At 35.8% G+C, this 14993-nt stretch overlaps 2 protein-coding genes across 2 annotated transcripts; one reads left to right on the top strand and one right to left on the bottom strand.

The window, feature by feature from the left end:
- Positions 1-2897: 2897 nt before the first annotated feature.
- On the bottom strand, positions 2898-11051 carry LOC119773696 (cytochrome P450 2J6-like). Its single transcript, XM_038270819.1, has 9 exons — positions 10742-11051; positions 10497-10659; positions 10080-10229; positions 9840-10000; positions 9348-9524; positions 7134-7275; positions 6844-7031; positions 6612-6753; positions 2898-5529 (listed from the first exon to the last, which is right to left on the bottom strand). The coding sequence occupies exons 1-9, from the start codon at positions 10943-10945 to the stop codon at positions 5354-5356; spliced, it is 1503 nt and encodes a 500-aa protein (XP_038126747.1). The 5' UTR covers positions 10946-11051; the 3' UTR covers positions 2898-5353.
- A 950-nt stretch (positions 11052-12001) lies between these two features.
- Positions 12002-13789, top strand: LOC119773697 (cytochrome b-c1 complex subunit 6, mitochondrial). The gene is made up of 4 exons (XM_038270820.1): positions 12002-12153; positions 12425-12460; positions 13124-13285; positions 13564-13789. Exons 1-4 carry the CDS (start codon positions 12109-12111, stop codon positions 13594-13596), a joined length of 276 nt encoding a protein of 91 aa, XP_038126748.1. The 5' UTR covers positions 12002-12108; the 3' UTR covers positions 13597-13789.
- Positions 13790-14993: the final 1204 nt, after the last annotated feature.

Raw genomic sequence — 14993 nt, 5'->3', positions numbered from 1 at the left:
GATGTAATCATTATTTGCAAACCTAATATAAAACCATATGTACTAAAATATAAAAGCAAAACCTCTCAGAAAATTCCCTGTGACATCACAGTCACAACTTTAATATTCATTTAATATTCATTGTCAAGCAAAAGCCCAGCTCTGCTTAAAACTTAATCCCATTATGTAAAGTATATATTTACTCTTGCAGTTTGTTGATAAAAAAAGGGAGATTAAATACAGGTATTTACAGTATTAATTAGAAGAGTAGGAGTTGCTGCTGGGTATGGGGGAGAGATGGTAGCAGAACTAGCTCTTTGACAACTGGAAAGGGAAGACAAACACAGATTTGCTGGATTTAAGTTAATTTCTATAGGCATAATCAGGCAGTACTAGTTAATATTTCTAGAGGGCAGAAAACAGTTGTCAATTAATAGAACTTTAATCCATACCTCGCCTGTTTTTTTATAGAAGAGCAGGAAAGCGTTTCTAAAAGGACAAACCTTTCACCCTCCAAAGAAAAAACTTTCAGATTCGAGTTTCACACATGTAAGAGAAAAAAACAACATAAGGAACAATGCAAATACAATCTAGAAATAAGTAAACATCACATAAGATGATTTGTCAATGGAATGAGTATTTTCACTCCTAAAATAAAATCATTAGATAATATGCACTTGAAATAACACAAGGCAATTGATTTTTCCTGTTTTAAATTTACACTGCAAAACATTTAAATTTAACGAAGCCAAATTTTTCAGATATTTTCTAATTCTTGTGTTTATGCCTATCCAGATATTCCTGGACTAGGGATTTCAGCCTGCTGACATGATCTAATGAGAAAAAACCCCTATATTTTTCTATATCTCTCAGTAGAGGCCGTGGTCATTACGGCCATTGCAGTGGGCAATAAAGAGGTAATAAGACTTAAGTGATATTAGCATTCTGCTGACAGATTTGGACGTCTTTGGCTAATCCAGAAGAAGGCTTTACGTTCTGCAGATCATCGTCACACCTTCTGTAAGAACATCACTGATGAATTCATCTGGCTACATTAATGTTTTGTTGGGATTTTTATTTCTTTTATTTGAAAATGTCTTTACTTGAAGCCAGTTTCCTTAGACAGATTTCAACTGCAACAATTTTTCTTTTCAAAAGAGGCCAAAATATGTCTTTTATACACAAGTAAAGGTAGATTTACATGAATACAGTCATGGCAAAAGGTAAGTGTTCGCTCTTTCAGGTCTAAAGTAATAATCATGAGGACATGCTAAAAATGTCCCTGTCTTGTCGACAGGGTATGTAGAAGGATTAGTGAGTCATTTTGCATCCATTTGGGAATTTCAATAAAATCAATCTTAAAGCAGCTCCACTTACCAGGGTCAGTAACCATGGTAACATGTGCATTCTAAAAACGCCTTGGTCTAAATATCCCAATTTGGTTCATTTTACTGATTCAAACCTGGACTAATTCGAAATATATATTCATCAGTTGGAGACTGAATTACAGAGGGCAGAGTCAGCCTCCTGGGTTCAGGTTTTTAGGATTGAAAGTTGGGCTAAAACTGGGGAAAAAAAAGGCAGATTGATTCCTAGTGTGTCACTCTCAAATGTTAAAGAGGTGAAAAGACCCCTTCTTTTGTGTGTCTGTTAATTATAATATCTTAGAAAAAACACTTTAGAATAAAATATTATATTGAAACCAAACCATGAGTAATACTTATGGCTATTCATTTTTTCTTTCAAAATTAGGTTCTTATCATCATAAACAATTTTCTTAAGAGCATAATTTTTCCTGGACAAAGTAGGCAGCACTATAAAGATTATGTTAATTTCTCCATAATTAATTGGTTAAGTGGTCAATTTCACATAATTAAGTCTAATTTACTGCCAAAAACTTCAAAGGACATAGGTGAGAACACTCAAATACTAGTATAAAAACTAGCTATTTTTAATAAAGGTGCCATATAACCAAGTAAAAATACTTTTACTGTACTTACTATTTGTTTGTATCTGTTCTTTACAAGTGTACTTTTTTTCTAAGGACCTTTTTACTACATTTGAACACAAATATATGTACTTTCTACTCCTTACATTTTAAAAAATGCCTTGTTTGTTTTTTACGTATTTATAATGTCATAAAGTAACAGCTGCAAGAGAAAAATTAAAAGTATCCAGTTGGACATGTGTGAAGACAGGAGGCTGGACATATTTCAGACAACGGATCAGATCCAATTCTCCCTTTATTAGTTATAAAGCTAAATGTAGATCATGTTTCTATTTCTATATCAATTCTTTTTGCAAATGTATGTTGAAATTGTATCTATTTTCTGTTTTTTATCTATGGCTTGTTGATTTCAAGTTTTACTTATGTACTATGTGAAACTTTTTAAAAACTTTTTTATAAGCAATTCAATTAGCAATTTTACTTTTTAAGTTTATAAAAAAATGAACTAAATGATTATTTCAATTCAGTTAAATTCAGTTTATTTATATAGCACCAATTCACAACACAAGTCATCTCAAGGCACTTTACAGTTCAACCAGATCATACAGTCAAATTGATGAAAAATTTTCTATCTAAGGAAAACCAGTTGATTGCATTGACTCATATATTTACTGCAGTATATTTTTAATTCTGCTGAAATTATATTATTTTAAAGTAATGCAAGTGGATTTTGTGGTGCCTTACCCAACTCAAGTTACTTCCCTGAAGGAAGAAGAAACTTCTTTTAACCCTTTATAGGGCAAATTACCATTTTTGATAACTTGCATACCCCTTACAAATGGAACCCCCCCTGTCCCTCAGTGAGGTCTAGAATCACAAGATCTATATCCAGCCATTCAGCAAACATACTGCTACATGGCTGTACTGTACATCTTATTTTGGCAATTGACCCATTAGATGAGCCCTTGAATGATATATTACCTACTGTAAATTAAGTTGGAAAAAAGAAAAAAAAGGTAAAAAGCTAATTGAAAAGTAAAAAAGTTAATAAGCCTGGTTAACAATACTATTTAGGTTTATTAAGTAAAAAATTTAAGTGCCAGTATCAGCATTAACCTCTAAGGTTATGTTGTACCAAATAAAAATGTGTTTCTTTCCCTCTCAGTGTTTTTCATGAATTTCTTATAGAATCATTTTTTTTATTTTTCTTAATGTATTCAAGCAAGTTGGCGTTCCTTGTTATTACATTGAAATTCATTTTTTGCCATCAAAATATCAATATTTTTTGAATGTTACAAAGGTAATAAGGTCTTGTCCTGGATTCCAATAACTAACTAACTATTGGCTTAAAATTTTGATTTTCAAAGTATTTCACTGAGTGCCCTATTAAGGGTTAACCAAAACCAGAAAATAGACAAAACCCAGTTTAAAGCTGAAATTGAGACTGTTATTATTTTGTCAAAGGGGAAAAGGTTGCTCAGGAGGTACGGACTCATCCTGTAACCGATGGGCTGCTGGTTTGAGCTCCCACTTGATCCATCTCTGTCAATTTGTCCTTGAGGAACAAGGAAACCACCTTACCTGCTTTTAGTGGTCAAAGGGCCCAGAGGCTCCCTTGTATGGAAGCTTTGCCTTTCTCAGTTTGCCCCAGATCAGTTATGGCTAAAATCTATCTTGCAATCAGCATGTGAATAACTGAATGTAGTGTAAATGGCTTTAAAAAGTCATTCGACTTGAACATTTTAAATAAGTAAAGACAGTTTACTTCTTGTTAGTACATAAGCTTCAGTCATTACAAAGACACAATATAGAGACTTAGACTTAGAGAGTGTACGTCTAAATAATTTGGTTATAAAAAATATATGATTAAAAGAATTTGAACACAACTTTACATTTTTCTTTGTCTGATCTCATTCCTTGCTCAAGCTCATACCAATACAAGACACATTCTACTATTATAACTACAAGTAATAATAATAGTAGAATAATTGTGACAATTATGGTAATAACAATGTCTCTGCAAAGACTTAAAGCAAAGGCTAAAGGCAAACAAAAGCCCAGAACCACCTAGCAATATTTTTATACCTTAAACATTACCAAATTTGGTTTATTTGGATAAAATACATTTTTATTTTGTTGTTGGGGTTTAAATTGAGCCAACTCTGCAAGCCTCTTCTGTGCTTCTATTTTCATTTTAAAGAAAGGAGTTTTCTTAAAAACCCAGCAGGGCCATCATTGGGGTTAGTCTTTGCTTGGACCCCCCAATTAATGGGTAAATTATATACACACACACTGAGTTTGCAATTTAAAAAAAAAATCAGTTCAATAGATCAGTCACTGGTCCTGTCCTTTGAATAATGGGCAACAAATTAGTATTACTCTCCCAAAACTACCTGGACAATTTTTTCTGATGGTATTTTTTTCCATATGAAGTTCTCAAATCCAAGACTTCAAATTTTGAATGCACAATATTGAAGATTCTTTTTTTGTTTGTTTTTTCAATAGGGCTCTGCCTGCAGACCTGCACTGTGGGGACCCAGAACTGCACTATGGGAACCCAGAGCTGCACTATGAGGACCCAGAGCTGCACTATGAGGACCGAGAGCTGCACTATGAGGACCCAGAGCTGCACTATGAGAACCCAGAGCTGCACTATGTGGACCCAGAGCTGCACTATGAGGACCCAGAGCTGCACTATGAGGACCCAGAGCTGCACTATGAGAACCCAGAGCTGCACTATGTGGACCCAGAGCTGCACTATGAGAACCCAGAGCTGCACTATGAGGACCCAGAGCTGCGCTTTCAGGACCCTGGCTGCAGAGCTGCATTGTGAGGTCTCCTGCGCTGTTTAAACCGGATGTTTATTTGAAGACTTTCAAAGTAAAAGCAAAGTTGATTCGAAGCCTTCCTAAAGTAAAAGCTATCATCGATAAACTCCCCCTGAAGCTAGCTTCCATTCACAAACAAGTGTTGTTATGCTTGAAACTTATAAGTCTCTGTATTTGGATCACTGGATGGAAAAGGGCATTCGGTCTATTAGACATTTTCTGAACAACAATGGAGGTTGGCTGTCCTATGAAGATTTTTTTCTTACTGTATAATTTAAACTGCTCCTATGCTCAGTTTCACACTGTAATAAACTCTAATCCAGCAAACACGTCCTGGGCGCTATTCCCGAAGGCTTTGAAAACAACTTCCAGTATGAACTTGCAGTCCTGACAGTGCAGTGAACCCCATTTTGCAGGTCTGCAACGAAGGGTCCTGACAGTGCAGGTCTGCAGTCAGGTTGTTTTCATAAAATGCATTCAAACTGCTTAAATCGGCTCATATTTACACGTCAGCAAAATCACTTAGGGACATTTTGGGAAAGAGGAATTAGCAGGTAAGCTTTTTACCCCTTTCTTTAAAAAAACAACAAAGCTGATGTTAGCGTGGCTTAACACATATTTCATATGGCTTTGGTGCCAGAGTGATTCCTGCTCGGTAATCCATGACAGCCTCCACTCCAGCTGGCATTGAGAATGTGAAGTGCTGCATGAAGGACGTGAAGAAGAGGAAAAGTTCAACCCTGGCCAGGTTCTCCCCAAGACACAGACGCTTTCCTAGGACAAAATTTAGAGGAGAGGTGCTACTGTCAGTAAATGATCACTTATCCTTAAAACTCTGGGCTAAATATATCTATACAATACAGGCAGAGAAAGGCCAACTTTACAATATTAACTACAATGATCAAATAATCTGAAGCAATCACTCAATTTACAATACATTGATAAGATGCTACAAGCGATGTCATAGTATTCATCCACCTGAATATTTTTCACAATATTTCATGTTTGTTAGATTTTTTTAGACCAACTCAAAGTAATTCATTACAGTGAAGTGGCACAAAAAAAGGTTTTAAATGAGTGAATGAAGTTGAAAGGTATGGTGTGGATGTGTTGGTGTTGACTACACACTACATTCACAACTGTTGGGTTGTTTAAGGGTATTTTAATACTAGACACTGTCACAGTTTTGGTTCTGTTTTGTTTTCTTTTGAGTTTTAATTTGCTCCTCTTTTTCTGGTTTTAGTGGTTTAATTCTTATTTTGTTGAGTTTTCAGGTTATTTTTCAGTTACTGTCACAGTCTTGGTTCTGTCATGTTTTCTTTTGAGTATTCAGTTTTACTTTGTTCCCTGTTTTCTAGTTTAAGTGTTTTAATCCAGGATTTTATTTGTTGCCCTCTGCTGCCCTCTTGTGTTCTCCTTTTTCCCTAGCTCCTTTCCTGTTTCTGCTCTGTACACACCTGCTCCCAATCTGCTCATTAGGCCTCTCTTTGTTTCAGTCTCCCATAAATACTCTCTCTGTGCAGTTCTTCTGTGCTGGTTCCTCGTCAAACTTTCTCCAACTCTGTCTCATTGACTTTCCCCCAGGTGTCTCCATGGTTTTGGTTTGTTTGACTTTGTTTTCTTGTTTGATTTTTGTATTTTTGGATTCCTGCCTCAATGTTCTATTTCTAATATAGTGAGGCCCCTTTATGGGGTATTATAATAAAAGAGGATAAATCAAAAGAGATGCCACAGTTTTCTAAATTTGACTTCAGAAGATTAATACAAACACACTACATGCTACATCCCATCATAAAAGTATATATCATCTATGGGGTTTGAAAGACACTGGATGTTCAGCTGTTGGGACTCCTTACCGGCAGAAAAAGGGATAAAAGCAGCTCTTTTTTCAAACTTGCCCTCCTCATTCAGGAAGTGTCCGGGTTTAAATTCCAAAGGTGTCTCCCATTCTTTTTTATCAAACAGCACTGAGGCCAAGTTTGGAACTATGAGTATGCCCTGTTGAAACAAGTGAAGGTGTTTAAATATGCATAAAATGTTGAATATAAAATTTTATTTGAATTTCACTGAAGTCTTGCAGGAAGTTACCTTTGGGATGGTGTAGCCTCCCAGCTGGACTTCCTTGTTGGTAGAATGTGGTAAGGCAAGAGGAGCTATGTTGCCCATCCTAAGGATCTCATGGATTACAGCATCTGTGTAGGGAAGATTGGCACGATCCTCCATAGACGGCTGTTTGGATTGTCCGATCACTCTGTCTATCTCGGCTTGGACATTCTCTGCAAACAACCTCCACTTTCAAGATGCAACTTGGAAAAACATATTTTTGAGTGTGTGTTTGGGTGCTACTGATAAAGTTTTATTCGAGTCGACTCTTGTACCTTGAATCTCAGGATATTTAGCCATGTAGAGAAATGACCAGCGCAGGGTGGTGGATGTAGTTTCTGAGCCAGCCACAAACAAATCCAAGACACACATGATCAAGTTTTCTTCATCAAATGTGTTGCCTTCCTGACCCTCATTCTGTGCAAAAAAAAAAAGAAAAGAACACAATGACATCTAGCTAGATCAAACATATACAGCTAATAGTTCATTTTTAACAAGGAGAGATGAGGTTTGTGGGATCTGCAAAAAGTTCACATTGAAGGTTAAAGGACAACTCACCCCATTCCAGTCATCTAATATTTGAAAAATGTGCCATACAAACACAGTTCCCAGCCTGCTAGGAAATGTCCAGGGGCCAAGGAAATGTGCAGGGGCCAATTTACAAATGAAATGCTAAGCTAATGAATCCTCAATCTGAAAATACAGTAGATTGAAAAAATGCAAGGCCCGGTTTTTGAACCAGCAAAGGAGAACTACCCCACAGTGGCAGAGCTGTTCAGTTAGTCTTGGTAGTGTTGGAATATTTTTGGAACAAACACCCATTCTGATTTAAATCAGATGATGTACACTTGTTAAACATAAGGAAAGTGCCAAATAGACGGTTTTAGACGCAAATGCTGGACCGCAACATGTGCAGTAAATCGTAAATATAGCGCCCATATTATGTAGACAGTCTATAAGACATCAATGTATACAGTTTATTAGCAATAAATGAATAAATCCATGATTTGCAGTTAGCTGTCCTTAAAAAATATAGCAATAATCAAACAAGTGATAAGTTTAAAGTAGCTATATATTCCTTTCTCAGCTTCCATAAATGTCACAGTAAGATACTACATTTATGGTGACCAGCAAATGTGTCATATTTAGCAAATGACTCAACATGAACAGTAAAAAAACCTGCAAACGGCAAAAGAAGCTGCAAACACGAATGAAGCAAACTCCAAAACACACAATCAAAACAAAAATACAATAAAAAGTTGCCAAATGCCAAAAAAATCTCAAGTTCAACAAAAGCTGCAAACGTGCTCCATTTAACACATTTCCACCACACCCAAAGGGGGATTTTAGAACCACGTTAGATGGAGTTAGACTCTCAGTAAAAGTATTAAAGGGATAGGCTGTAGAAAGTTGGAGGCATGTAACTCAGCAAAATGTTTGCAGAAGTTTATCTGGCTTTCAGAAAATGATACCCAGTAATAAGTTATGAAAGATCATAAATAACTGTCCCTATATTCCTTAAGCTTTCCCTCCCCCCTGAGAAGAGAGCAGAAACTTTAAATAACTCTTTATGTGGTTTATGTATTAAATGAATAGGAAGCATTATAACTTTTACGGAATGGCAATCTTACTCAGATCAGAGATCACAGATACAGATACGATGGACTCTCACTTAATCAGAGAGTCAGCAGCAGCCCAGAATAACAGTTTAAAGGACTCATTTATATTGGCAGGTTGTGACCTTGGAAACATAAAACAGTTTACTGCACATTTGTTAAAATTCTGCATTTGTCTCTTAATTATTTGCCGCCCTCCTCAGATTTTAACAGGGTTAGTGCATCAAGTTTTTAGTCGGTATTATTGCCGGTTCTGCAGTTATTTTGACGTCACCCACTGTGAGGTATAAGCAGCTTATGTCTCCCTAGTATCTTTGTAGGGAGTTGGGGTAGTCTAGATACAGACCATACTTTCTTACAGTTTGATCTACATATTATCATCAAAAACACTAACTTGCCTCTCAGAAACTGTTCACATTCTTTAGCATCTCTAGAATCAGCATCTCAAGCAGGTATTGTATTGTTTGAAATGCTACCATCTCTGTGATTCCTCTCCAAGCTGTCAATCCACCTGAAACCACACCCAGCCCCTCCTTCCACTTGAATGTTCCAATGTCCATAGGCCACGGCTTCCTTTAGGCTCGTATTTTGAATATTAGGTGTGGGTGGAAGTACGGCATCAGAACAGAATAGGTTATCCATAATTGGGTTTTCAAACACCGAATGCCACCAAATATTGTTCTTATTGTCAAAATTAGACTAAATTTTCAGTTTTTATATATATATATATTTTTAATACAATTTGACAATCCAGGTTTTAATTCTTATAACACCTTTTTTCTCTGAACTGTGTAAACAAACAAACAAACACTTAAATACAATATAACTTAAAAGTATAATTTATAATGGGAATTGTCTGTATCTTGCAGTCACCATTTGAATTTCCTGCAGGTAACAGTCGATGTAATCTCTGCGTTCTGTGGGATCCCAGTTCTCCTTGTGCTGGTTCAGCTCCTCTCTTATGAAGCTCTTCACATCTCCCCAGATCTGCTTGACGGTCTGATGTGGACCAGGCAACAGCCTCATCAGCAGAGGAAAAGAATTGTAGAGCTGAAAAAAAAATATATTGGACACAATGAGTTAAAAATGCAGCTGACTGTTGCTTTGGGACACCAACATAGGTAAGGAATAGATTTAAATGGAGGCAAAATGATATAGCTGTATGTTTATTTAAAGCATATAATATTGTATTTCACCACGGTTATGTAGAATACAGTAATAACATTATAAAAACAGAGTGTTTAAGGCTATATTTCTTAATTTCTTTGTGTTTGGAGCGTTGCCAATAACTGGCATGTGTTAATTGTAGCACACAGTCACAGTACACAACAGTTCCATTTCATCATGAGGTTTAGAAAACCTTACTTGTGCCCAAATAGAGGCTTCGATCTGGAGTGCCTTGTCAAACAGTAGCATCAGTTTCCTGAATTTCTCATCCCCGTACTCGAAGCGGTGACCAAAGACCAGGTGGCAGATGATGTTGGAGACAGCGTTATTGATGATGAGATGTGGATTTACAGGCTTCTCTTGGTAGTTTAGCAGAAAACATTATATAAACTGCACAGCTGACCACTTTGAATGTATTTCTAAGTGTTAAATAACTACCTTTATAAGCTCTGAACTCTTCTGCACAATGTCTGAATTCATCCAGGATGACATGTTCAAGAGACTTTTTCCCAAACCCAAAGTATTTGAGGGTTGAAAGTGCAAAACGCCTCTGTTGTTTCCAGATGTCTCCATTACTAAATATTATTCCTAATGACAAAGAAAGAAGGGAGAAAAAAGGAAATATAAAGTGAAAATTTATACAACTTATATTTTTTCTGCTGTTGTATTGGCTTTCCGTTGTTCAGAAGGGGAGAAAAAAAATAGCTAATAGTTTGTAATAATAATTCGCCTGAATGCATGCTGTCATAATGATATTTATTCTTTGTGCAAATGTTGCAACACATAAACATTTTCTGTAAGTTTACAAAAAGCACATTTGCCCATGTATGGCTACGTGTAAGGATATTTTCCTACCTAATCCACCTGTTACTTCTTCCTGCAAAGCAAGTTTGGGACGGTCCACCATGCTGTCTCCCTTCGTAAGCAGAGCCTCCTTAATAGTATCAAATCCATTCAACACTACTGACCATTTCTGACCAAATCTTAAGCTGAATACATCTCCATAAGTCCTTGCCAACTGAGTGAGATTTAAGGAAAGTAGTTAGAACATGGATCAGTTAAACAGTTGCAGTTGGTTATCATTTTATATTGCTCTATACCTCCATCAGCTTCTCATGGGGCCTGCTTTGGTCCCATGTGAATATGTTGCCCACAATGGGTAGAGCTCTGGGTCCAGGAGGGAAGCCAACTGGTCGACGGTTTTTAACCAAATCTGCGGTAATGATAAAAACCACCACAAATAACAGCAGACTCTTTAAATCCCAGTCAACAAAGAAACTAAATATGGAAAAAAGCAAATCCATGGTGCTAACCCGGCCTGTCAATATGCTTTTAATTTATTCCCAAGGCACTGCATTGATATTTTGCTCTAAGAAATAGCAGCAATGTTTTTTCTCATCTAAAATGTTGCTTCAAAGAAATAGATTACTTATTAAATTGGACTCTGGTCCCTATATCCTTGACACAGCAACTGAACATGTTACATATATTTCCAGGTACAGTATTTGTAAAATACTTATTGACCTAATGCAAAGATTGAAGTATTTTTCTTTTCATTATGAGTATAAATACAGTGTTTGGAGAAGACCAGGATAAGGAAATTAATTTATCTGAAAAAGTACCCCTCATTACTTTAGTATTTTTTTTAATTAATGTTCCTGTCATTATGAAAAGGCAAGAGAACAACAACAACAAAAAAAACTCAGACCCTCATAAAGGTTATTTCTGGGCCTTATCATTTTGCTTATCAGTGGATGACATGCAGAGACCTGCAAGGTGATATAAGTTGATACCAGAATTTATTAAAATTTCTGGTTGTTTTATCAATATAATTGATTATCTACAAGAAAAACTGTCATAGTGCTATTATTGTTTTCTACATGATCATAAGAACTACTATGTTTCAAAACGACTAGGTCCGATTCATTTACAGCTTTTCACGCTTTACTTCTGCTACTGTTATAACATTTTCTACCACATGGTAGCAGCAGTGAAATATTTATTGGCCGAAATGCTCTCTTCAAAATAAAACCAACGTGTTAATAACTTAAAAAATATATTAAAAAAACTCATAAAAAGGTTTAACCAAACGTGTTTTATGTGTTACAGAGTGAACTTCAAGTCCCGCTTGAATAAAAGCATTTCATTTTTCAAATGCCGGTCATTTCAACCTACTTTTTTCTTTAAAAAAAAGACACCAACATTAACGTAGAAATTTTATTATCACGTCCTCTGGATGTGCATGATATATCTGTCTTTGTAAATCATAATAGTTCATATTTTTCCTTATTCACATTCTATTCTCACTGAACATAAAGCCAGTTGAAGCTGCTGAAGCTTTTAAAATGAAAATACCGGAACCGGAAACTTCACATCTGTTGTCAACGACCGTCGGCTAGCTGCTTTGACCTGAGGTGTCCTCCAAGAGCAGTGATTTGACAGGCAGCCAGGAATAAAACATTAAAATATGGTTTTCGAGGAGAAGATGATCACGAACGGGGAACCCGAAGATGTTAGTAGTAAATTCTTTATATTTTCTTAAGAATATACTCAGGAATTCCTTTAAAAATGTAACGGTCACCGACCGAATATGCTAGCTTGTCTTAGCTTCGGTATCAGTTATTTTCCGGTTTATTAATACGACATCCTAGATTAATCACAATCTAAAGTTGACCTTTTTTTGCATTGTTTGCATCATGGATCTAGGTTTACAAATATTGACAAAATTAACTTTTATTGGCTGGAAGTGAATGATGCCATTGATCTGGTTGTGTCTGTTTCAGGAGGAGGAAGAGGAGGAAGAAGAGGAGGACTTGGTGGTGAGTCAGCAGCCTTTTTGCTCCAGAAGGTTTCATTAGTTAGAATTTATTGATTTATTATTGTTTTTCTCTGTACCACCATAAGACTTTGATTAAATATGAATGACATCTATTGAGTGGTTTTAATGCGATACTAATGAATTAAGAAGTCTAGTTCGTTTCAAACTTCAAAATTTAACCAACTGTTTCTAACCTTTTTGCCAAAAGAAGTTTAGTAATGCATATTATGGGCATAGATAATGTTGAATCAGTTTGTGGAAAAGCATTTGATGTCAAACAGCCTTTATAACTAACATTAATTATGGAATAACTTCAATAATTACAGTTTTATCTTGTCCTTAGCATTTTAAAAGGAATTGGTTAAGTTTCCCTCTTCTGGCATTGCTAAACCTCCCTCTCCATGTGTATATTATTGAGATAGATGGTGTTTTGGACAGGATTCTCCAGCCTTAGAGCAATTTTAAAGTTCTTTGTTCAGCTTCTTTTGTTACGTACTGAATGTTTTTCTCGCATTCTCTTGCTTACAGCCTTATGAATCGTAAGCATGCTTTAATATTTTGTCGAAAATACAATTTCACTTCTAATAGCTTTCTGTTGGATATGAAATTAAGTTGGAGATCACAGCACTGTAGTATACATTTACTAGATGACCTTTGATTACAGGACCCTCTTGAAACCTTGCGGCAGAAGTGTGAGGAGACGGAGCACTGCATCCACTCTCGGGAACGTTTGGAGTTATGCGAGACCAGAGTTAGTTCTCGATCCCAGACAGAGGAGGACTGCACGGAGGAATTGTTTGACTTCCTCCATGCTCGGGACCATTGTGTAAGTACAGAATGTACCAGTTGGACCCTGCTAGGTGATTAAAGAACACAGGTCATAAAAGCAAAGATTCACTCTTGTACAACAGATTGGTCACCTCGAATAATGACAGTTATCGAACTTAAGGCTTTACGTGTGTTTTGTTTTAATCTACCTTACTTAGTCACAGATGTATCTATCGGCAGAGCTGGCGAGGGGATACTTTTTGCTTGAAAGTTTGGGCTAAATGTGTACACTGAGTGGCTTTGTTACTTTAAATTTTATGTCTTGTCTCTTTACAGGTGTCTCACAAATTGTTCCATTCTGTCAAATGAGGTCCCCTGTGCCTGGATGACTCGATGACCACTTTCTCCAGAAGTCAGACTACCAGGAGGATGGGGGTTCAAACTCGCACATGTGTTTATCTGCTCCGTGTTGTAACTTAAAAATGTGTTATCTAAACATGTGAAAAAAATGTATACAGTCATTGTGATTCAATATATCAATAAAGTGGCTTAGATGCACAGATTTGCTGTGTTCTTTTTTTTTTTTTTAAGTAAATGCTGGTTTTCATTATTCTTGATTACACGACCATAATTACAAATTTGCTCTTGACTTTTTAGTAAAGGTTAATGTGATTAGCAATCAAGATTTTGAGCAAGAAAATATGTTTGTTATAAATATGAACCCAATGAAAGCGCTTGGAAAAAAAATCTTGTGTTTTCACTTTTGTAATATGTTCCCTAAAGTTAGAATTTTTTTTTATTTTTTTTTTATTTTTATTTTCTTTAACAGTTATCTATATTCCTTTCCTTTTTACCCAGTGTTTTACACAGAGCATCCCCTTTTTACTGTCATTGCATCCTTGACGACACAACTGACCAACTGGTACTTGTAATCCTTAAAATATTACTGATTGCAGGCTGTGAGACAGATATACAAGATATCCTGTCCTACAAAATCTTCAACAAATAGCAGTGATGCAAACAGAACACACAAAATAAATACTGCCAATGTACCCTATAACACATCAAGAAAATGCGCCGGAAAACCCACTATAACCACAAACCTCTGAGCTATTATGGGAGCAAATATTACAAAAAACAGTTAGTAACCAGATGGATACTTATGTAAGTTTTGAGGTTGTGTAGCTATGTCTATACAGCCAGACTTAAAATTTGGCAAGGATAGTATAGAGATCTCCCTAAATAATAAGAATATAAACATAATTGGCCTAATTTTTTTCACTTAACAAAAATGAATAACATTCTGGGAAATTATCCTTTTGATCTTCAGGTCTTTAAAAGGTTTGAAAGACCCTATGCCATGCCTCTTTAATCCAATAAGGGGCTTGTCTAGGCTACTCAAAATTCTGCCTGGGGCACTTTAAAACTCATTGTAAAGTGGCAATCAGTATAATCTATTAAAACCATATATTACATTTTTTTTAAAAAGATATCCATTTATTACATATCAAAGGAATTATATCTTATATAAAATTTAATTAATTTTGCTAAAGCCCATGGGTAAAAATATAGGTATCATTTGCTGAACGTTGTAGACCAATCGCCTCTAATTATCTGACTGACCGTGCTGTGGAAAGGCGTGCATGATTATAAGCGTTTAACTATGACTATATTCCAATATTGTAAGATATGGACGATTGATCTCCATGTCTAGTGAAATATCAAATATTGACAACTTATTTTTTGTTTTAATTTCAGTATTTCTG

Source organism: Cyprinodon tularosa, unplaced genomic scaffold, assembly GCF_016077235.1.
Source record: "Cyprinodon tularosa strain WSP-4 unplaced genomic scaffold, ASM1607723v1 ctg779, whole genome shotgun sequence".
Classification (NCBI taxonomy): Eukaryota; Metazoa; Chordata; class Actinopteri; order Cyprinodontiformes; family Cyprinodontidae; genus Cyprinodon; species Cyprinodon tularosa.
This window is presented reverse-complemented; position numbering and strand designations above follow the sequence as displayed.

Bases quoted from the DNA above. Each gene is read 5' to 3' on its own strand.
- LOC119773696 (XM_038270819.1), bottom strand. From the start codon at position 10,945: ATGGATTTGCTTTTTTCCATATTTAGTTTCTTTGTTGACTGGGATTTA. The intron at 10,230-10,496 runs GTAGGAAAATAT...CTTTGTCATTAG, and splicing joins AGAAGTAACAGGTGGATTAG to GAATAATATTTAGTAATGGA. The intron at 6,754-6,843 runs GTAACTTCCTGC...TTGTTTCAACAG, and splicing joins GAGGCTACACCATCCCAAAG to GGCATACTCATAGTTCCAAA.
- LOC119773697 (XM_038270820.1), top strand. From the start codon at position 12,109: ATGGTTTTCGAGGAGAAGATGATCACGAACGGGGAACCCGAAGAT. The intron at 12,461-13,123 runs GTGAGTCAGCAG...CTTTGATTACAG, and splicing joins AAGAAGAGGAGGACTTGGTG to GACCCTCTTGAAACCTTGCG. The intron at 13,286-13,563 runs GTAAGTACAGAA...GTCTCTTTACAG, and splicing joins TCCATGCTCGGGACCATTGT to GTGTCTCACAAATTGTTCCA.